General features: G+C 37.8%; 1 protein-coding gene across 1 annotated transcript in view; it reads right to left on the bottom strand.

Annotated features, from left to right (window-relative positions):
* The window catches only part of Lipj (lipase family member J), a 47,076-nt gene extending 24,509 nt beyond the window's left edge, over positions 1–22,567 (bottom strand). The window contains 5 exon segments of the mRNA XM_046456801.1: positions 10,136–10,272; positions 18,526–18,635; positions 19,159–19,351; positions 21,618–21,738; positions 22,463–22,567. Coding sequence (XP_046312757.1) covers positions 10,136–10,272; positions 18,526–18,635; positions 19,159–19,351; positions 21,618–21,738; positions 22,463–22,567 — 666 coding nt within the window.
* Between the last annotated feature and the right edge of the window lie 1,975 nt (positions 22,568–24,542).

Genomic DNA, 24,542 nt, shown 5'->3' with positions numbered 1-24,542 from the left:
TTCTAATGCCTATCCTTGAACAATCCAAGATGTCCACCAGAGTCTCTATCAGAAAGCTAAGAAGGAATCTATCCCTACAAAGGAAGCCAAATTATAATCATACACCTTAATTACTGCACTCAGGAATCTTAAAAGCTCACTTTTCTTATAAGAGTTAGTTGTCTGGGGGATGGGGCAGGGGATTGGTAAACTATTATCAAAGACATAACAACTGGGCAAAGTAAAAATTCTGTTTTGTTTTTTTTTTGGGGGGGGTGTGGGTGGGTACCAGGGATTGAACTCAGGGGCCCTCAATCACTGAGCCACATCCCCAGCCCAATTTTGTATTTTATTTAGAGGCAGGGTCTCATTGAGTTTTTTAATGCCCCACCATTGCTGAGGCAGTTTTGTACTCATGATCCTCCTGCCTCAGCCTCCTGAGCCACCAGGATTACAGATGTGAGCCATCATGCCCAGCATAAAAATTCAGTTTTTGATGATACATTTTCCAGGTTATATTTGTGAGAGTTTTCACAACCTGTTCTTTAAATCATGGATTGCTGTCAAATCTCTTTGGTTGGTTTCCCATATCAGTGACATTGGGCTGACTCCACTCACTGTCTCTTTACAAGCTACAAGATTCTCTTTGGGTTTTTCATGTTGACCCCAGGAATGAAATTACAAACCATATCCTATTTTTCTTGCAAATCTTGACAGGCTCAAGAGGACCAATTCAAGATTAACTACACTATAACTCTTACTATTCTTGCTCTATATGTGTGAAGTTTGTTCATTTCTAGATACAGTTCCAGAAAACTTAGGATGCAGCTGTATTATACTCTATAACACTATCAACTTCTGTCTCAGAAGGGGCACACACAAATTTGAAGGCTAGAAATCCAGAGTATAGGCTTCTCAATAATTCACAGAAAAAGAGTTCTGAGGTGCAACTGTGGGAGGCCATCCTCACATGTGATTTGAGCTACCTCCCTGGCTGGGTGAGAGGTGATTAGACACAGCTGTGTTAGAGCTTTCCCACCCTTTCCCAGGTCCGAAGGCTTGTCTGTGCAGAGGTGTGTCTGGCCACTGCCCCAAAGACCCAATCGTTGCCCCTGACCTTGAGATGCTGCCCCCCTTAACCTTTGGATGGGATTTTCCCTGGAAGTTTTTGTTCCCCAATAAAAGTCCACTCCCTGGCATGTTCTCTCTCTCTCCCTAGTCTCTTCTATAAACCTCACTACTGCATTAGGTGGCTGGAGGCAGGAGCTAGGAGGAGCTGTCCGGGAGCTGATATTAAAGGTAATTAGAGTTGTGTCTCTTTAATTTAAAACTCCCTAGCAATTACTCATAAATTGAACCTTCTTTCATGAAGCCAGCGCTGGTCGGGTGGCAGATGCAACAATATAACTTCTTAAAATATAGCACTGGTCAAATATAATACCCCAAAATACCAAATGAATGGATAAGACAAGCAAGAATAAGAATTATATTTATTATTTTTCCAAGCTCTTCATAGTAGGTACATAATAATGGTACATAATAATGGTAGATAGAAGAATATGAGAGAAGTTATGAAAGTCATTCTGTTTATCTTCTATGGTGCAAAGCACATTTTCACACCTTCATCAGCTAAAGGGGCAAGAACTGACTTCATCTTTTATATTGTAAAACATTTCTTTTTTTATTTCTGTAATTGTATACATAGCTTTCTAAGACTAGGATAAGACATTCTTGAGGTCAAATCATATTAATATGACCTTGTACCATGAACATGTATTTGAAAATTAAGAGAGTACCTCTATTTTTTTGACTGTGTGAATAGGTTTTCATTAAAAAGTCCTTAAAAGTCCTCAATAAAAGAACCAACCTCCTTTCAAATGCCACAATTACTTCTACCAAATCAGGATTTTTAATTTAATATCATGAAAATGTCTGGGAGAGAATGCCTGCCACTCCAAGAGTATTGATGAATGTTAGAAGCTTAAAGATAATTAGCAGGTGCTAATTTCATTCATGAAAAGATCAACAGGGAAGTGGAAGACGATACAAGAGGAGGAGTTATAGAAAATAGGTAAATAGAGGAGAGGCTAAATATTAAAAGTCTCAGGAAACTAATGTCCAGTAGTAAAAGCTACTAAGTTACCCATCATAGCAGCTGCTCTCTAGTCTTCACTGAGAGCAAGACAAATATGTAAGCAAAATAATCCCATCAGAGATGGCGGCAAATGGAGTGCATCACTCCCATGTACCGCGTCACTGAGCGGGTGAATGATGAGTTAGAATGGCCAAAAGCTATTTTGTTAGGAATTTCCAGCAAAATTGGGGTGCACCGAAACCTAGAGGAAGCATTTCCATCACCCGAGGATCAGTTACTGGGGCTCAACCACGAGTGAACTGTCTGCCCGGAGATTCAAGCTGTTTATTCAGTGGGCTGCTCCGCTGCTAGAGACTGCGGCGCGCTGGGAAACGGCGTCCCTAGAAACGGCGAGCTAGCAACGCAGAGAAACGGTGCTGCAGATTTTGTGGGCTCCTGCTGGCTGTGCCCTCACTATGCTCCGGGCTGAGTTCTGGGTTTGAGATGGGGGAAGGAAGCGGTCCAGTTCTGTCCTCCACACCGGGCAGCCCACCGAGGAAGCCAGAGGCCACCATCTTGGAGAGCTGACGTCACCATCGCCAGTTTTCGACAGATTGCAGCTCATTCAGCGATAGAAGAGGTCTGTGTCACTTAGACCATCTCCCATACAGTGGGGAAATCACATAAAATCTCTCCCTGGCTTTCCGGGGGCGTGATTAACAGAGTGAACATGAATAGATGCGTGGGGAAAGGTAAAGGCACCTGACCTCCAACTCCCCCCTCCCACCAGCGGTGAAAATGAAACCCGCAGCGCCAGCTCTCGGAGGAGGGGCTAGCAGAGGGAATCAAAACAATAGGGGCCGGTTTCCAATAGCCACGCTACACATCCAGGAAACTGCAGGCTCAGAGTGTAGCTTGAACTGCCGAGAGGTATCACACTGGGAAAGGCGTGGCTGACAGGAGAAGCCAGAGGACTAGAAACCAGGAAAAAAACTAAGCTAACAGGTTTTGAGAGACACCAGGGGGGGAGTAGGGAGCGGCATCACACGGATTGTTTCCTACAGCCGGAGGGCAAAATCTTGGCCCTGAAGGCACAGCACCACCTACTGGAAGCGAACAAAATAGAAGCCTAACAGTGTCCCTTTTTTCTTTTTTAATTTTTTTTTAAAATTTTTTAATTTTAATTTTTTTCTTTTCTATAATTATATTATTATTTTTTAAATGTAATTTTTATTTTACTGCATTTTATTATTATTTTTTATTATCATTTCTTTTTCTTTTCTATTCTTTTCTCTTTCTTTTCTCTCTCCCTCTAGCTTTCTTGGTTTGCTTCCTTACCTTTTCCCCATCTTACCTCTTAAGCATGACCACCCAGATTACATACAACTTACTAAATGCAAATAGATGAATACTACGAATCGGTCCATAGTCCACCTAAGACCTTAACTACTCCCAAGTACTCCTGTCTATTCTCTTGTTAATATCCGCCTGCATTTGAGCAACCCCCTAAAGAAGCTAACATATACTAACCTCCATACCATCAAATCGCCCGACCTCAACATAAAATCCTAAGTTCAAACCTCAATTCTATACATGACATCAAATTCTGTAGGCCTTTAATGGAAATAATGAATTTACCTTAAATCACAATTAAATCCAACATCTCTAAACATTGTTTCCCAACACAAAGGAGAGATATTGGAACTATAAAAACCAAAACAAATTTAAAGAAGAAAACAGAAACACAGCAGTCAAACAGAGTTGGAAAGTAACATGAGCACCATGAAAAAACAAGGGAAAAAAGGATTACAAACAATGCAGGACAACTTAAACTCACAGGAGAACCTAGAGGCATCAGAAAAATGGACAGAGAAAGAACTCAAGGCATACCTAACTCAGATGGAATGGAATCTTAGAGAAGACATTAGACAGCAAGTCCAAACAATGAAAGTATACTTTGAAAATGAATTAAATAGGCAAATTCAAATGGCAAAGAACGAGATCTACCAGGAGATAGAGATTTAAAAAAAAAATCAAACAGTAATCCTAGAAATGCAGGAAACCATAACCAAATTAAAAACTCAAACGAGAATATTAGAAATAGACTAGATCAAATAGAAGTCAGAACATCAGATAATGAAGACAAAGTTTATCAACTTGAAAAGAATATAGTCAACACAGAAAGGATGCTAAGAAATCACCAGCAAGCTATCCAAGAGATATGGGATGTCATAAAAAAACCAAACTTGAGAGTCATTGGGATAGAAGAAGGTATAGAGGTTCAAACCAAAGGAATGAACAATCTATTGAATGAAAAATCCTAGAAAACTTCCCAGATATGAAAGATGGAATGGATTGCCAAATCCTGGAAGCCTACAGTACCCCAAATATACAAAACCGTAATAGACCCACTCCAAGACACATAATTATGAAGATATCCAACATACAGAACAAGGAGAGAATATTAAAAGCTATGAGAGAAAGAAGGCAGATTACATTCAGGGGTAAACCAATTAGGTTAACGACTGATTTTTCATCACAGACGTTGAAAGCAAGAAGATCCTGGAACAATGTATTTCAAACGCTGAAAAATAATGGATTCCAACCAAGAATACTGTATCCAGCAAAATTAAGCTTCAGATTTGACAATGAAATTAAAATATTTCATGATAAACAAAAGTTAAAAGAATTTGCAGCCAGAAAACCAGCACTGCAAGGCATTTTGAGCAAAACACTACAAGAAGAGGAATTGAAAAACAGCACCCCAAACTAACAGTGGGAGGTAACTCAGTAAAGGGAAGAAAAAAAATAACCAAAAAGGAAAAACGAGCCATATTAAAATAAATAAATAGATAAGCATGACTGGAAGTACAAACAATATATCAATAGTAACCTTAAACGTTAATGGCTTAAATTCACCAATCAAGAGACAAAGGCTAGTAACCTGGATTAAAAAAACCAAATCCAACAATATGCTGCCTTCAGGAGACTCATATGATAGGAAAAGACATACACAGGTTGAAAGTGAAAGGTTGGGAAAAATCATACCACTCACATGGTCCTCGGAAGCAAGCAGGAGTGGCCATACTCATATCGAATAAAATCAACTTCAAACCTAAGTTAATCAAAAGGGATAAAGAAGGACACTATATACTATTCAAAGGAACCATCCACCAACAAGACATAACAATTATCAATATGTATGCACCAAACAATGGTGCTGCAACGTTCATAAAACAAACTCTCCTCAAGTTCAAGAGTCAAATAGACCACAACACAATAATTATGGGTGACTTCAACACACCACTCTCTCCATTGGACAGATCCACCAGACAAAAGCTGAATAAAGAAACTATAGAACTCAATAACACAATCAATAACCTACACTTAACCAACATATATAGAATATATCAACCATCATCAAGTAGATACACGTTCTTCTCAGTAGCATATGCATCCTTCTCAAAGATAGACCATATATTATGCCATAGGGCAACTCTTAGTAAATATAAAGGTGTGGAGATAATACCATACATCTTATCTGATCATAATGGAATGAAACTGGAAATCAATGATAAAAGAAGGAAGGAAAAATCCTGCATCACCTGGAAAATGAACAATATGTTACTGAATGATCAATGGGTTACAGAAGACATAAAGGAGGAAATCAAAAAATTCTTAGAGATAAATGAAAATACAGACACAACATATCGGAATCTATGGGACACAATGAAAGCAGTTTTAAGAGGGAAATTCGTTGCCTGGAGTTCATTCCTCAATAAATGAAAAAACGAACAAATAAATGAACTCACACTTCATCTCAAAGCCCTAGAAAAGGAAGAGCAAAACAACAGCAAATGTAGCAGAAGGCAAGAAATAATTAAAATCAGAGCGGAAATCAATGAAATTGAAACAAAAAAAATGATAAAACTAAAAGTTGGTTCTTCAAAAAAATAAATAAGATTGACAGACCCTTAGCCATGCTAATGAAGAGAAGAAGAGAGAGAACTCAAATTACTAACAAATGGGATGAAAAAGGCAATATCACAATGGACACTACAGAAATACAGAAGATAATTAGAAATTATTTTGAAACCCTATATTCCAATAAAATAGAAGATAGTGAAGATATCGATAAATTTCTTAAGTCATATGATTTGCCCAGATTGAGTCAGGAAGATACACACAATTTAAACAGACCAATAACAAAGGAGGAAATAGAAGAAGCCATCAAAAGACTACCAACCAAGAAAAGTCCTGGACCGGATGGATATACAGCGGAGTTTTACAAAACCTTCAAAGAAGAATTAATACGAATACTTTTCAAGCTATTTCAAGAAATAGAAAAAGAAGGAGATCTTCGAAATTCATTATATGAGGCCAACATCACCCTGATCCCGAAACCAGACAAAGACACTTCAAAGAAAGAAAACTACAGACCAATATCTCTAATGAACTTAGATGCAAAAATCCTGAATAAAATCCTGGCTAATCGAATACAAAAGCATATCAAAAAAATTGTGCACCATGATCAAGTAGGATTCATCCCTGGGATGCAAGGCTGGTTCAATATACGGAAATCAATAAATGTTATTCACCACATCCATAGACTTAACGATAAGAACCACATGATCATCTCGATAGATGCAGAAAAAGCATTCGACAAAGTACAACATCCCTTTATGTTCAAAACACTAGCAAAACTAGGGATAACAGGAACTTACCTCAACATCATAAAAACTATATATGCTAAGCCTCAGGCTAGCATCATTCTGAATGGAGAAAAACTGAAGGCATTCCCTCTAAAATCTGGAACAAGACAGGGATGTCCTCTCTCACCACTTCTATTCAATTTAGTTCTTGAAATACTAGCCAGAGCAATTAGACAGACAAAAGAAACAAAAGGCATAAAAATAGGAAAAGAAGAATTTAAATTATCACTATTTGTGGATGATATGATACTATATCTAACAGACCCAAAAAGGTCTACAAAGAAACTACTAGAGTTAATAAATGAATTCAGCAAAGTGGCAGGATATAAAATCAACACACACAAATCAAAGGCATTCCTGTATATCAGCGACAAATCTTCTGAAACGGAAATGAGGACAACCACCCCATTCACAATCTCCTCAAAAAAAAAATAAAATACTTGCGAATAAACCTAACAAAAGAGGTGAAAGATCTATACAATGAAAACTACTACAGACCCCTAAAGAGAGAAATAGAAGAAGACCTTAGAAGATGGAAAAATATACCCTGTTCATGGATAGGAAGAACTAACATCATCAAAATGGCGATATTACCCAAAGTTCTCTATAGGTTTAATGCAATGCCAATCAAAATCCCAACGGCATTTCTTGTAGAAATAGATAAAGCAATTATGAAATTCATATGGAAAAACAAAAGACCCAGAATAGCAAAAGCAATTCTAAGCAGGAAGTGTGAGTCAGGCGGTATAGCAATACCAGATTTCGAACTATACTACATAGCAATAGTAACAAAAACAGCATGGTACTGGTACCAAAACAGGCGGGTGGACCAATGGTAAAGAATAGAGGACACAGAGACCAATCCACAAAATTACAACTTTCTTATATTTGATAAAGGGGCTAAAAGTATGCAATGGAGGAAGGATAGCATCTTCAACAAATGGTGCTGGGAAAACTGGAAATCCATATGCAACAAAATGAAACTGAATCCCTTTCTCTCGCCATGCACAAAAGTTAACTCAAAATGGATCAAGGAGCTTGATATCAAATCAGAGACTCTGCGTCTGATAGAAGAAAAAGTTGGCTCCGATCTACATATTGTTTGGTCGGGCTCCAAATTCCTTAATAGGACACCCATAGCACAAGAGTTAATAACTAGAATCAACAAATGGGACTTACTCAAACTAAAAAGTTTTTTCTGAGCAAGAGAAACAATAAGAGAGGTAAATAGGGAGCCTACATCATGGGAACAAATTTTTACTCCTCACACTTCAGATAGAGCCCTAATATCCAGAGTATACAAAGAACTCAAAAAATTAAACAATAAGAAAACAAATAACCCAATCAACAAATGGGCCAAAGACCTGAACAGACACTTCTCAGAGGAGGACATACAATCAATCAACAAGTACATGAAAAAATGCTCACCATCTCTAGCAGTCAGAGAAATGCAAATCAAAACCACCCTAAGATACCATCTCACTCCAGTAAGATTGGCAGCCATTATGAAGTCAAACAACAACAAGTGCTGGCGAGGATATGGGGAAAAGGGTACACTTGTACATTGCTGGTGGGACTGCAAATTGGTGCGGCCAATTTGGAAAGCAGTATGGAGATTCCTGGGGAAGCTGGGAATGGAACCACCATTTGACCCAGCTATTGCCCTTCTCGGACTATTCCCTGAAGACCTTAAAAGAGCGTACTACAGGGATACTGCCACATCGATATTCATAGCAGCACAATTCACAATAGCTAGACTGTGGAACCAACCCAGATGCCCTTCAATAGATGAATGGATAAAAAAATGTGGCATTTATACACAATGGAGTATTACGCAGCACTAAAAAATGACAAAATCATGGAATTTGCAGGGAAATGGATGGCATTGGAGCAGATTATGCTAAGTGAAGCTAGCCAATCCCTAAAAAACAAATGCCAAATATCTTCTTTGATATAATGAGAGCAATTAAGAACAGAGCAGGGAGGAAGGGCAAGAGGAAAAGATTAACATTAAACAGTGACATGAGGTGGGAGGGAAAGGGAGAGAAAAGGGAAATTGCATGGAAATGGAAGGAGACCCTCATTGTTATACAAAATTACATATAAGAGGTTGTGAGGGGAATGGGGAAAAAAAGGAGAGAAATGAATTATAATAGATGGGGTAGAGAGAGAAAATGGGAGGGGAGGGGAGGGGGATAGTAGAGGATAGGAAAGGTAGCAGAATACAACAGTTACTAATATGGCATTATGTGAAAATGTGGATGTGTAACCGATGTGATTCTGCAATCTGTATTTGGGGTAAAAATGGGAGTTCATAACCCACTTGAATCTAATGTATGAAATATGATATGTCAAGAGCTTTGTAATGTTTTGAACAACCAATAAAAAAACAAAAATAAAATTTAAAAAAAATAATCCCATCACACTAATGCAAATTAATTACATAATATCCAAATCAGATAGGCTAAGACTCTAACTACTAGTATGCATAGATTAATCACGAAAGGACACACAAAGGCTCAACAATAAGGACCCGGAGCTCCTTTCCAAAACTGGCAAAAATATATTTTAAATACAGTTTGTTCTCACCATATTTATATTGTTTGTATCATATGCAAATATCATATACCAGGTCCTGAAACAAATCTTATTAAAAACTTGTTACAGACACAACTTTGAACCAACAAATTCGTTAAATGAGGTTTTAGGTAAGAAGTCTTCATGGCCAGATAAATTCTGTAAAATAAACTTACTTTATTCACATTTGAAAGACCACAATATTTATTAAAAATGATATGGTGAGTTCCTATATACACAAAGAAATTATCTTATAGTAGTTTAACAATTTTTAATTAAAGAAAACACTTTCTTTAATTAAGGAAGCAGGATTTAAAGATTGTTTCACCACTGGGTTTCCTCTCACAATAAAATATCTAAACGTATAACTGTTGGGAATCTCCCTGGCTCCAAAGACTAACTTCCCAATTCCCCAAGATGAGCCGTCCAATGGTGAGCCCTGCTGGTTCACAAGATCCTTACCCACCAATTAGAACGCACCCCAAGCCAGCTGCCAAAAAACCATTAAATTGTTAAACTATTTCAACTGTCAAACCACCCCCGGCTCTATAAATATGCAGAGCTGCCTCAATAAACGGGCATTTTTTCTCCGACGGCAAGCCTTGATTGTTCTTTCAATAACAAGTAATATTCTATTCCTTTATAGAAGCAAAGGCAAAAATCCAATATAAATGAAACAAAAACCCAATTCATACATGTGACTATGCAAACATAATCACGACTTCTTATTTTGGAAGCACAGAATCATCATCACTTTGGGTTATCTACAATACAAAAGAAAGGCAGAACATACCTTGATTATTGACTTTAATTTGTGTGCCATTTTAATTAGAGGGCATTTTGTGTGTTTAATTGAAAAAGCTGGTGCTAAGGCAAAAAATATTTTTATCCTTTCAGCTATCTTTGGTATTGTAGAAAATGTTATGAAAGCTGAAAGGAAATATGACATAAATTAGCAAGATATTCTGAAGCAGTTATTAGTGGCATGTAAAAATGACAGCATAAAAAGTAATAGTGGATTCAAAAATGGCCTCTGAACAATTCATTTCTTAATTCACTTTACCATTTTTTGATAATCGAGCATGTGACATTCTATTAATCACTGCTGTTTATAATCACTGCTCTAGTTATTGTTAATAACTAGAGTTTTGAAGTAATCATAAAGGATGATTATTGAATATGACAGGGGAAAAAAAGAATAATGAGGCCTGAAAGAAAGAAATAGAAAGGAAAGCCATACAACGATGACTTTCTTCTCTCCCAAGATAAATCCTTCCCAAACACTGGCCACAGGCAGGGAGAAAGTGTCTCATCCAACCTAGAAGTGGCAGTCTCTAGGAAACACTAATCTCTTTCAAGACAACTCCTCTCCAGGTGCTGTCCACTAACCCCAACTCAAGGACTCAAATTCCTGAGTGCGCAGACTCACCTGCTCACTAAATTGCCCACAACCTATATAAACCCAGTACCCTCTATTATTTGGGGTCAGTCTCATTTTCCACCAGGAAAGTGGATTCCACAGTGTCACTTCATCCCTACTTCCCCTATTCCTGTGTGAAACTTTGTTCCTGAATAAATAACCTGTGCTGATTTGTGAAGTTTGCATTTGTCCTGATATTTTTTGCTAACAATGATAATTTTGTAATAAAGCAGATTGCAACAGTATAGTTTAAAAATCTAAAACAATTATATTGAATAAAATTAGTAATATGGAACATTTGTATAACTATCTATGATGTAAGTGGAATAAGTAAAATTTTCACAGAGATGAATCTTACACTTTGGGTGAGAGACTCAATAAATGTAAAAATGTTTTAATATTTACTCCTAATAAAACTCCTTAACTTTTTTTTCCCCACTTTTTTTCTTTTACATGAAACTTTTTAGTTTTACATGACAGTAGAATGTATTTTGACCTATTAGACATACATGGAGTTTAACTTCCCATTCTTTTTTTTTATTGTTGGTTGTTCAAAACATTACATAGTTCTTGATATATCATCTTTCACACTTTGCTTCAAGTGGGTTATGAACTCCCATTTTTAGCCCATATACAGATTGCAGAATCACATCAATTATACATCCATTGATTTACATATTGCCATACTAGTGACTGTCACGTTCTGCTACCTTTCCTATCCTCTACTATCCCCCCCCTCCCCTCCCCACCCCTCTTCTCTCTCTACCCCCTCTACTGACCTTCATTTCTCCCCCTTGTATTATTTTTCCCTTTCCCCTCATTTCCTCTTGTATGTTGTTTAGTATAACGCTGAGGGTCTCCTTCCATTTCCATGCAATTTCCCTTTTCTCTCCCTTTCCCTCCCACCTCTCATCTCTGTTTAATGTTAATCTTCTTCTCATGCTCTTCATCCCTACTCTGTTCTTAGTTACTCTCCTTATATCAAAGAAGACATTTGGCATTTGTTTTTTAGGGATTGGCTAGCTTCACTTAGCATAATCTGCTCTAGTGCAATCCATTTCCCTGCAAATTCTATGATTTTGTCATTTTTTAATGTAGAGTAATACTCCATTGTGTATAAATGCCACATTTTTTTAATCCATTTGTCTATTGAAGGGCATCTGGGTTGGTTCCACAGTCTTGCTATTGTGAATTGAGCTGCTATGAACATCGATGTAGCAGTGTCCCTGTAGCATGCTCTTTTTAGGTCTTTAGGGAATAGACCAAGAAGGGGAATAGCTGGGTCAAATGGTGGCTCCATTCCCAGCTTTCCAAGAAATCTCCATACTGCTTTCCAAATTGGCTGCACCAATTTGCAGTCCCACCAGCAATGTACAAGTGTACCCTTTTCCCCACATCCTCGCCAGCACTTGTTGTTGTTTGACTTCATAATGGCTGCCAATCTTACTGGAGTGAGATGGTATCTTAGGGTGGTTTTGATTTGCATTTCTCTGACTGCTAGAGATGGTGAGCATTTTTTCATGTACTTGTTGATTGATTGTATGTCCTCCTCTGAGAAGTGTCTGTTCAGGTCCTTGGCCCATTTGTTGATTGGGTTGTTTGTTCTCTTATTGTCTAATTTTTTGAGTTCTTTGTATACTCTGGATATTAGGGCTCTATCTGAAGTGTGAGGAGTAAAGATTTGTTCCCAGGATGTAGGCTCTCTATTTACCTCTCTTATTGTTCTTTTGCTGAGAAAAAACTTTTTAGTTTGAGTAAGTCCCATTTGTTGATTCTAGTTATTAACTTTTGTGCTATGGGTGTCCTATTGAGGAATTTGGAGCCCGACCCCACAGTATGTAGATCGTAGCCAACTTTTTCTTCTATCAGAAGCCGTGTCTCTGATTTGATATCAAGCTCCTTGATCCATTTTGAATTAACTTTTGTGCATGGCGAGAGAAAGGGATTCAGTTTCATTTTGTTGCATATGGATTTCCAGTTTTCCCAGCACCATTTGTTGAAGATGCTATCCTTCCTCCATTGCATGCTTTTAGCCCCTTTATCAAATATAAGATAGTTGTAGTTTTGTGGATTGGTTTCTGTGTCCTCTATTCTGTACCATTGGTCCACCCGCCTGTTTTGGTACCAGTACCATGCTGTTTTTGTTACTATTGCTCTGTAGTATAGTTTGAAGTCTGGTATCGCTATACCGCCTGATTCACACTTCCTGCTTAGCATTGTTTTTGCTATTCTAGGTCTTTTATTTTTCCATATGAATTTCATGATTGCTTTCTCTATTTCTACAAGAAATGCCGTTGGGATTTTGATTGGCATTGCATTAAACCTATAGAGAACTTTGGGTAATATCACCATTTTGATGATGTTAGTTCTGCCTATCCATGAACAGGGTATATTTTTCCATCTTCTAAGATCTTCTTCTATTTCTCTCTTTAGGGTTCTGTAGTTTTCATTGTATAAGTCTTTCACCTCTTTTGTTAGGTTGATTCCCATATATTTTATTTTTTTTGAAGATATTGTGAATGGAGTGTTTTTCCTCATTTCCATTTCACAGGATTTGTCGCTGATATACAGGAATGCCTTTGATTTATGCGTGTTGATTTTATATCCTGCCACTTTGCTGAATTCATTTATTAGCTCTAATAGTTTCTTTGTAGACCCTTTTGGGTCTGCTAGGTATAGAATCATATCATCTGCAAATAGTGATAATTTAAGTTCTTCTTTTCCTATTTTTATGCCTTTAATTTATTTCATCTGTCTAATTGCTCTGGCCAGTGTTTCGAGAACTATGTTGAACAGAAGTGGTGAGAGAGGGCATCCCTGTCTTGTTCCAGATTTTAGAGGGAATGCCTTCAATTTTTCTCCATTCAGAATGATGCTAGCCTGAGGCTTAGCATAGATTGCTTTTACAATATTGAGGTATGTTCCTGTTATCCCTAGTTTTTCTAGAGTTTTGAACATAAAGGGATGCTGTACTTTGTCGAATGCTTTTTCCGCATCTATAGAGATGATCATATGGTTCTTATTTTTAAGTCTATTGATGTGGTGAATAACATTTATTGATTTCCGTATATTGAACCAGCCTTGCATCCCAGGGATGAATCCTACTTGATCATGGTGCACAATTTTTTTGATATGTTTTTGTATCCGATTCGCCAGAATTTTATTGAGGATTTTTGCATCTAGGTTCATTAGAGATATTGGTCTGTAGTTTTCTTTCTTTGAAGTGTCTTTGTCTGGTTTAGGTATCAGGGTGATGTTGGCCTCGTAGAATGAATTTGGAAGTTCTCCCTCTTTTTCTATTTCCTGAAGTAGCTTGAAAAGTATTGGTATTAGTTCCTCTTTAAAGGTTTTGTAAAACTCTGCTGTATACCCATCCGGTCCTGGGCTTTTCTTAGTTGGTAGTCTTTTGATGGTTTCTTCTATTTCCTTGATTGATATTGGTCTGTTTAGGTTGTCTATATCCTCCTGACTCAATCTGGGCAGATCATATGACTTCAGAAATTTATCGATGCCTTCACTATCTTCTAATTTATTGGAGTATAAGGATCCAAAATAATTTTTGATTATCTTCTGTATTTCTGAAATGTCTGTTGTGATATTGCCTTTTTCATCCCGTATGCTAGTAATTTGAGTTCTCTCTCTTCTTCTCTTCGCTAGCATGGCTAAGGGTCTGTCGATTTTGTTTATTTTTTCAAAGAACCAACTTTTAGTTTTGTCAATTTTTTCAATTGTTTCTTTTTTTTTGATTTCATTAATTTCAGCTCTGATTTTAATTATTTCTTGCCTTCTACTTCTTTTGCTGTTGTTTTGCTCTTCTTTTTCTAGGATTTTGAGATGAAGTATGAGATCATTTATTTATTGGTTTTTTCTTTTTTTAAGGAATGAACTCCAAGCAATGAATTTTCCTCTTAGAACTGCTTTCAATGTGTCCCATAGATTCCGATATGTTGTGTCTGTGTTTTCATTAATCTCTAAGAATTTTTTAATTTCTTCCTTGATGTCTTCTATAACCCATTGATCATTCAGTAACCTATTGTTCATTCTCCAAGTGATGTATGCTTTTTCCTTCCTTCTTTTATTGTTGATTTTCAGTTTCATTCCATTATGATCAGATAGGATGCATGGTATTATCTCTACTCCTTTATATTGTCTAAGAGTTGCCCTGTGACATAATATATGATCTATTTTTGAGAAGGTTCCATGTGCTGCTGAGAAAAAAGTGTAACTGCTTGATGTTGGGTGGTATATTCTATATATGTCAATTAAGTCTAGGTTATTAATTGTGTTATTGAGTTCTATAGTTTCCTTATTCAACTTTTGTTTGGAAGATCTGTCCAGTGGTGAGAGAGGTGTGTTGAAGTCTCCCATGACTATTGTATGGTGGTCTATTAGACTCTTGAACTTGAGAAGAGTTTGTTTGATGAACATAGCTGCACCATTGTTTGGGGCATATATATTTATGATTGTTATGTCTTGTTGGTGTATGGTTCCCTTAAGCAGTATGTAGTGTCCCTCTTTATCCCTTTTGATTAACTTTGGCTTGAAATCTATTTTATTTGATATGAGTATGGACACTCCTGCTTGTTTCCGAAGTCCATATGAGTGATATGATTTTTCCCAACCTTTCACCTTCAGCCTATGTATGTCTTTTCCTATCAAATGCGTCTCCTGTAGGCAGCATATTGTTGGGTCTTGTTTTGAGATCCATTCTACTAGCCTGTGTCTCTTAATTGGTGAGTTTAAGCCATTAACATTTAGGGTTATTATTGAGATATGGGTTGTTGTTCCAGCCATATTTGTTTATTTATGTTACTAAACATGGTTTGTTTTCCTCTTTGATTATTCCCCCCCCTTTACTGTCCTACCTCCCACTGTTGGTTTTCATTGTTATTTTCCATTTCCTCTTCCTGTAATGTTTTGCCGAGGATGTTTTGAAGAGATGGTTTTCTAGCTGCATATTCTTTTAACTTTTGTTTGTCGTGGAAGGTTTTAATTTCATCTTCCATCCTGAAGCTTAATTTTGCTGGATACACAATTCTTGGTTGGAACCCATTTTCTTTCAGTGTTTGAAATATGTTATTCCAGGATCTTCTAGCTTTCAGAGTCTGTGTTGAAAGATCAGCTGTTATCCTGATTGGCTTGCCCCTAAATGTAATCTGCTTCCTTTCTCTTGTAGCTTTTAAAATTCTCTCCTTATTCTGTATGTTGGGCATCTTCATTATAATGTGTCTAGGTGTGGATCTCTTATAATTTTGCACATTCGGCATCCTGTAGGCTTCTAGAATTTGGGATTCTGTCTGATTCTTCAAGTCTGGGAAGTTTTCTCGTATTATTTCATTGAATAAATTGCTCATTCCTTTGGTATGGAGTTCTATACCTTCCTGTATCCCAATGACTCTTAAGTTTGGTCTCTTTATGTTATCCCATATTTCTTGGATGTTCTGCTCATGGTTTCTTAACAGTCTTGCTGAGCTGTCTATGTTCTTTTCCAGTTGAAATACTTTGTCTTCATTGTGTGATGTTCTATCTTCTAAGTGTTCTACTCTGCTGGTAGTACTCTCAATTGAGTTTTTAAGTTGGTTTATTGCTTCCTGCATTTCTAGGATTTCTGTTTGTTTGTTTTTTATAACCTCTATCTCCCTGTATAGTTGATCCTTTGCTTCCTGGATTTGTTTGTGTAATTCCTTGTCGAAGTGATCTTTCATTGTCTGATTTTGCTGTCTAATTTCTTCCTTGATACTCCAGATCATCTGAAGCATGTATGTCCTGAATTCTTTATCTGACATTCCATCTGCTGCAGCTGTTACCTCTTCTAAAGTTGAGCTGACCTGCATTGCTTGTAGTCCTTTCTTTCCTTGTCTTTTCATACTGCTTGCGTTTCTTTCTTCTTGGTGAAACTGTTGTGTTTTTGAAATTTTTCCCCCCCTATATATTTATATTGCTCTTGTATAATTGAAAAGTCTCCCTTGCAGGTGCGGGCGGGGGCTCTGCTCTGCCCCTCCTCCAATTGGTGTGAGGTGTCTACCACGCCCGTGGACCCCTGGGCCTGATCTGCTGTTCTGTCGCAGGTCTGCCTACCTTGCAGGTGGGGGCGAAGGCTCTGCCCTGCCCCTCCTACCACGCCCGGGGACCGCTAGGCCTGATCTGCAGGTTGGTCGCAGGTCTGCCCACCTTGCGGGCACGGGTGTCAGTTCCGCTCCGCCCCCACTCCAATTGGGGTCACTTGACCACCACACAGGCGGGCCGCTGGGCCTGATCTGGGCACGGGCGAAGGCTCTGCTCTGCCCCTACTCCAGTTGGGGTGAAGTGTGTACCACGCTGGCAGGCCCCTGGGCCTGATGCGCCGGTCTGTCGCAGGTCTGCTTACCTTGCCGGCACGGGCGGTGGCTCTGCCCTGCCCCTCCTACCATGCCTGCAGACCGCTGGGCCTGATCTGCAGGTTGGTCGCAGGTCTGCCTACCTTGCAGGCGCGGACGGCGGCCCCTCTCCTCCCCTCTGGCTCAACGACAAAGCGAGAGAGACTCGGGTATCTGTGACTCACCCTCCCTACCAGGGGACCAACTGTTTCCGTCGCCGCTGGCACCGATGAAGTTTTCTCCTCAGCCGCTCTCCGATGACATCAGATCTCTGCCAAGCTGGCATCCCCTGTTCAATGGCTGAATCCCATTTTCTTCTCTTCCAATAGGCGGAGCTGTGCCCTCTGAGCCGAGCTTCTGCCCTCTATGTGCTGACAGAAATCCCTGTACGGTGGCTCCTGGGAGTCTCTCAATCCTGTTAGTCCAGAGCCCTTTCACTTATCCAGCCCCTCCCCCTGTTCCTCCTCCCAGCCAGCCAGCCAGGTCCTGTTCACCAGAGGCGGTTCCCCAAGGATCTGATCACACTTGCAGCCCCACCGCGTGTCCTATATCCCGAACGATGAACACCCTCTCTGTCATTCATCTAAGCCCCAGTGCTGTGGTGGGGTGATCTGGGAACCAACAGTTTAATTTTTCCGGACCCCTTTGGTGGGCATGCCCCCAGAAACTAGTGGCTAAGATCTTGGGTGTCGCCGCTGGTGTTAAGGGGAGGTGGGGATCTGGAATCCCCTCTGCTTCCCTACAGACACGCCCCCGGTGGTTTCCTGGCTGCTTGTATCTGGAGGGGGTGGGAGTCACACACCTGCTAATGTGGATTCCGCTGGGAAGGAATTCTGTCGGCGGAACTCTGGTGATGTCACCACTCTGCTATGGCAGGCCCCAGGCTCCTTGCCGGAGTGTCTGAAGGGAGGGGTGGGACTGGTCTGTCTCTGGTTGGTTTCAGCTCCCGGTTTGCTATTTCATGAAGACCTCTTCCTAGAGTCCCTGCACCGCTCCTGCTGCGCTGTGCCTCGGAGGCTATCCGCCCTGACGCGGGGGCCGGTGCAGGCAGCCGACAGTCGCCGAGTCGCTGCGGGAGCGGCTGGCGGGTCTGGACCTCTGCGCTGCATGGCGGAGATTCACTCGTCTAGCGCAGACTGTCACCTCCAAAAATCCTACCGATTCCCGGCCGATCTCTCTTTAGTGGAATTTTGCTAGGAGTTTCTCAGCAGGTCGAATCTAAGCGTATCCATGCGTCTCTCTGACCCCGTTGTTGCGGAGGTACTGAAAGCGCTGCCTCCCCTCTCGCCGCCATGTTGGATCCCCTCTCCTTAAGTTCTTGTATAGAGAATACTTAATATTAGTTTATATGTTATTGATTATTTCAAGTCATTGATGTGAAAATAGCAATGATATTTTTTGTCATACCAATAGTAGTGCCCTGCGAATGGCCTACATAAAATATTTCCTGTTGTCCAGTTTGTTTCACATTGAAATCAATGGAAGCTGGAAGATTATATTTAGCCATCTCATCAAAACTACAAAAAAAGAACAAGAAAAATAGCACTTTCTTCTGTCATATCAACATTTGGAGATAATGAATGGGTAAATGAATAAAGGCAATTTTCAAATCTTGTTGGGTATCATCAAGAAGATATGTGGTAAAATGTACCTACAGGATAGAGACTTTTGTGGGGATCCCAAAGTCAAGGAAATATAACCAGAGGCAGTATTATAAAGAGAATGCTTGTATATTATAAATACGGTGGACTAGACTAAACCCATGAGCTATTAAGTGGAAAAGTAGTTAAACTAAGAATGGGGTTGGTCAATAAGGTACTAAATAAGAAATAAAGGTTACTGCTGAAAAATGAGAAAAAAAAGTTCAAAATCAAACAAGCGGTCTAATTTTCAAGCTAAAATTTACATAAAATTTTATGCTCTAAGGAAAGTTCTAAGAATCATATCTATATTTTATTGTATTTCACTGAAAAGGAAATAAATATTCAGTATACTTTTTAAAAAAAATGAAAGATTACTTCATCTTCATTTTATTTGTACCTGAAAGCCCAGAACTCTTTGGAATTTGTTTTTAGGTATAGGTGTTTCCTAGACCAGGTACTTCCTCTGCTGTTCCCCATCCACACATCATAGCCAGCATCTGCCAGAATGAAACCCAGGCTGTTGGGAAGATTTGAAACCCAGGTGGTAGCAGATGTAAGTAAACCATGTTGCAAATATACGAGTCTCCGAGCTAATGAGAAAAAAGCAAAAATTTATTTTTTTTCTTTTTAAAAATGTTTTATTTATTAGTGCATTATAGTTATACATAAGAAAGTTGCTATATTGGGGAATGAACCCAGGGGCACTCTAACACTGAGCCACATAAATTTTCTTTTTAAGTTGTGTAGTTTCTACATGAAAATCTCTTACCTGAAATATATGAAGGTTTTCAAGATTTATTTTGCATAAATGCAGTAAGGTCCTCCTTTAATCCTACTAAATAGTCAGAGCTGTTTAATTTAGTTCACTAATAGATTTCTTTCAAATAACAGTTTCAACCAAGTAAATAATTAGTTGACGTCCTACTTAAATATATAAATTTTAGGAAGAGAGAATAACCAAATAACTAATAGTAATTTGAGCACTTATACACATTTTATGTAACACATACTCAAGATATTTTACATGATTTCCTGCTTTATTTTTTATAAAACAATTTTATAATAACATTTTCCACAGGAATAATCAAAATTGGTAGGTATCATTATCACTACAGGCACTGTTTTAATCACCTGAGTTCCCAGAGCCCTAATCTGTACTAACACATTTTTTTTAAATGACACCTTTTGAATAATATAGTTTTGGCTATAAGGAAGTCTCCACACTTCGGAGGCGGGAGATAACCCTATACTTTGACTAAGTGACACGAAGATAACAAAAGATCGACTCTCTTGCTTCAAGGTTAGATCACGTTTGATGCACTTCATGTTCTATACCAAGGATCCAGGTGGAAGCAAGACTCTTGCCACCACATCCTTGTTCACCCTCTTCCTTTGCTCTTTGTCTTCTGCTTCCATCATTATCTTTGTTGGTTATTTTCCCAATTCCCCTCAAAATCATGTGCATCAAATCCCAGTCATGGGCTTTAGCAAACATTACCCAAGAGTTACCATCAACAGAAATTAAGAAGCAGACCCTTAAGGATGGGATTATGGAGTTAAGTAATTAAGGATTACTTTCTGATTGATTAGCCATATGGATCACATCACTAGTTGTAGGTGCAGTATTGAAAGATCCTTGCATGTTGTAGCATTCCAGTGGCTAGAATATTCATGTATAGTGAATTGGAATAAGATCCACAAAAGGGATGATTGGCTTTTACAGAATCTCTGATAGCTGAGAAGAATAGGGAAAGTATAATTATGAGGTCTATGGGTTTGGGTGGCTGTTGCTAAGTGCCAGTGGTGTTTTGAAGACAGAAAGTAACAGGGGCAAACAATCACCAATTCAAAGCGAAGTGTGAAAATCATATGGCCTCTGAGGCTATATCCAACCACCCTTATGTCTTATGGCAAAAGGAAAACAGAGTTGAAAACCTTGGGCAGGACCTAATTGTAAGAATAGCAGAACTGCAGGAAGGTTGAATTCTCATCTTACACAGTTTTTATGGTGGTAGAGCACTCTCTCTATAGATAGATAGGTAGATAGATAGATCTATATATCTATCTATCTAATATATCTATATCTATCTATATCTATCTATCTATCTATATCTATCATATATATATATATATATATATATCCATCCCTATATTCAGGGCTGTGATAGAGCAGAAGTAGGACCCTGAAACTTGAGATGAGGGAGGGTACCTGTGAAGATCTTCATAAACTTGAATTCCATATTTCCCTGAACTCACCGGTCCAACAGAAGTGACCACTCAATTGAGGCATCTTTTTCTTCTCCCATGCTCTGTTCTGTATGTAGACACTACAGCTATGATCAGATATAGATAGGGCAGTGCTTAGGGATGAGGGCTTCGTTTAACCCCATCAAACAAGCTATGTGGGAAGATGAGGAATATAGAATGGATAGTGGAGTAGGTAATTTATAAGACTAATTATGATCTCAGTGTTTTTTCTAAGGATAGTCCATTGCTCCTTTCTATGTAGATTCCCCTCAGTCAAATAGGATTTGTCTCACCCAAAAGATTCCTCCTCCCTCTAGTGGTAGCCTTTGGCAGGCAGTGATTAACTGACAGGGAAGTGCAAAAAGCTAGCTGCTTAATCTCAATGTGGGGGCACCTCTGTAGTGCTATTCATGAGCTCCACGAACTTCTCTGAACGCCCTAGACCCTGTGGAATCACATCCTTCCTTACCTCCTTCCACCACCCTACCCTAATGTCCCTTGACAGTATTCCATTCCCTTGAGAGTAAATCATACATGTTCACTGAGAAGAAATAGAAAAGTTAAGAACTTCAGGCCTCAGTCACCAATCTATCTTCAACTGAATATTACCTGAAACATTATTATTGTTTGTCTTCCCATAAGGAATTCTATACAGGCCAAGGATATAACCATTTTTGGTTACAACATTATATTCTTCATTGGGGTAGCCCTAGTAGGAAATGATTTGGCTCTGAATAAAAAACAGCAAACCTTTTAGCAAAAAATTGTTAACTAATGGTTTAAATAGTTTGCCCTATCTAATCCATTATGTAATAAGGAATTTTGGTATTCTATCTCAACCTCAGGTCTATGTGCTTTTCTCATTAATTCAGTGATTCATTTAGGTAATATATTTATAGAATGTCTATTAAGCACCATTCTAAGCACTAGGGATTCAAAGATATATAAAACTAACCAAAAAAAAATTAAATCCCTCGTCTCAAAGAGAGTACCAGCAAGAAATACTCCACTATTTTGGAAATACTCCATTATTTTGTTTTCTAACTTCTAGTCATTCATACATTTACCTAGCTGCTCATATACAACTTAAAAGTACATGTGTATCTGTTTTCATGTCCAGGCAAATGTCTAATCTTGTATTTTAAATTTATATATATATATATATATATATATATATATATATCTCACATAAGAATGTATAGAAGAGAGAATTTTTATCTTTCATGAAGGTATTAGTATATTATATATAGTTTCATTAAAGAGACAGACTAAGGCTGAAGGTGAAACCATAAACCACAGCAGAGTAGATTTAAAATATTAGTTGACCCATATCAAAATACATAAGTTCAGAGAGATATATTTGATTATAAATCTATTAACTTAAAAACTCCAAAATTTGAAGAGTAACATTCTCTGTTACTTTAGCAGTTTAGATTTATTTCCTAACAACTTACAATATTCGTATTTGCTTCAGGGTTCACAGCTTTTTGATTTCGAAAGATACCATGAGTACTTCCAAGAATAGGGATGAAATATATCACTGTGAAAAGGCACCACATTGGGGATTTACCTATGAAAGGGAGATACGAACACTAAGATATAATACAAAATATACTCAAAATTGTAGCAAATAATATCATTTACAAAATTGCAGCAAATAATTATGTAGGTTAGAAAATATCACCAGTTTCAGATAAGAAAATTGAGGTTCTGAAGAATTAGTGCTTAAAGACATATAATGTATAATGAGCAGCAGTCAGTGTGTTAATTTCCAGCGTCTATGCTTTTCAACTATACTTGCTGTAGTATGAATTCCTGCCATGGAATCTCCATTATAATATTGTACAGCATTACTCTAATAACTTTATCATATATTGCAAGTTAACTGATGTATGAATTAGATAATATTATCCAGACTAATATTTATTTAAGTATATCTACTTGGGTTTTTTTTCTTTTATTTTGGAAGGGAGTAGGATGAAGGGGGAAGATTTGGAAACTTGGATAATTTTCATTAAATCTTCAGGGTCAGAGTCAATTTTTTTTTCCAAAAAAAAAAAAAAAAAAAAGAGCTTTGAGTCTCCGAAATTTTAGGAGGCCATAACCATTTAAATTCTTTCTAGGAAAATATAAATCATAGAGGCCACCACCCAGATTCTACTCCAAAAAGTGTGGCTCGAAGATTTCATGGACGTTGTACAACAAGCCAGACACTATGCCTGGAAGGACTTTATCCAGGAATTACAAAACTTTAAGCTTCATCACTCACTAGCTAGGTAACTTAAGGCAGGTTACTTAAGCTCTATGAGCATCATTTTTTCCTACCTATAAAATGCAAACATTACTTTTCAGAGTTGTTATAAAACTTAACTTTGATAAATGTGACATGATACTTTATAAGCAAAATATCCATTATATCAAATCACTTACTATAGCAATTCAGGAGCATAATTCACATGTACATAATTAATATATCTTCTGCATAATTTACATGTACATAATTAACATATCTTCTTATATATTTGTTAAGTTATTCTGGGGCAATATTTTCATAGCTTGGCACAAATTATATAGACCTGAAAGTTTAAAACTATTTTCAAAATCATTTTCTAAATTGAAACTTTAATTTGTGGGAACTAGATTTCTTCCCTTTGGTCCAGGTATATATTATAATTGGTATAATATCTGTGATTTTCACTGAAGACAACAAACACATTTTAAAACACTTTTACCAAGATTTTCCTCCAATGAGGAGAAAAAGCTGCTAATTTAAGTATGTAAAGAAACAATTAACATTTAGATTCACATTCTAGATATTCTTCTGGTTATGATTTTGAACAAGTGTTAGGCAGCAAGGCTACCTAACAGCCTGTCTTCACAGCCTGTCTCAATTAAATACATGGGAACAGCATGGGAAGACATATTTTCTCTTTTGTATTAGCTGATTTTATAGTTTACCACCTACCACTTGCTTCCTAGCTAAGGTTTTAAAGTACTTTGCATTATATCGAGAATGAGTGTATAGGTTATCATTCAAAACAAGACACTGTTGAAAATGAAATGATATTTTTATAATTAACTTGGGAAGACAGGCATGAAATACTGGACTTTCCATTCATATAAGCTATGACTGCTTGATATTTACCCTTATTTCCCTAAATTTTGGTAACAAAAAATACAGAAAGATGAAACTCTGACATATACTTGTTGGTATTCTTAAAAACCAACAATGGGAAATGTTTAAACTGAATGAAATTGTTAACTTTCTTGTTTGCAGTGACTTATCAAACATACAAAGCAACTATTGAAAAAGTTCACTAAAATGAAGATCTGTGCTATTCAATGTATGGCCACTGAGCACTTGAAATGCAGCTAGTGAGGAACAGAAAATTTAATTTCACTTAAATTTATTCTAATTTAAAAACTAAAGCAGAGTAAACTATTCTGTTAAACACAAATGCATTGCTTTGGTAGGACTACATTTACTTGAACTATTATATTGTATGTTATACGTTTTATTGTGTTATTATAGCA

This window comes from Marmota monax, unplaced genomic scaffold, assembly GCF_021218885.2.
Source record: "Marmota monax isolate L192 unplaced genomic scaffold, Marmota_monax_Labrador192_F-V1.1 WCK01_AAM20220418_F8-fsc00166, whole genome shotgun sequence".
NCBI lineage: Eukaryota > Metazoa > Chordata > Mammalia > Rodentia > Sciuridae > Marmota > Marmota monax.
This window is presented reverse-complemented; position numbering and strand designations above follow the sequence as displayed.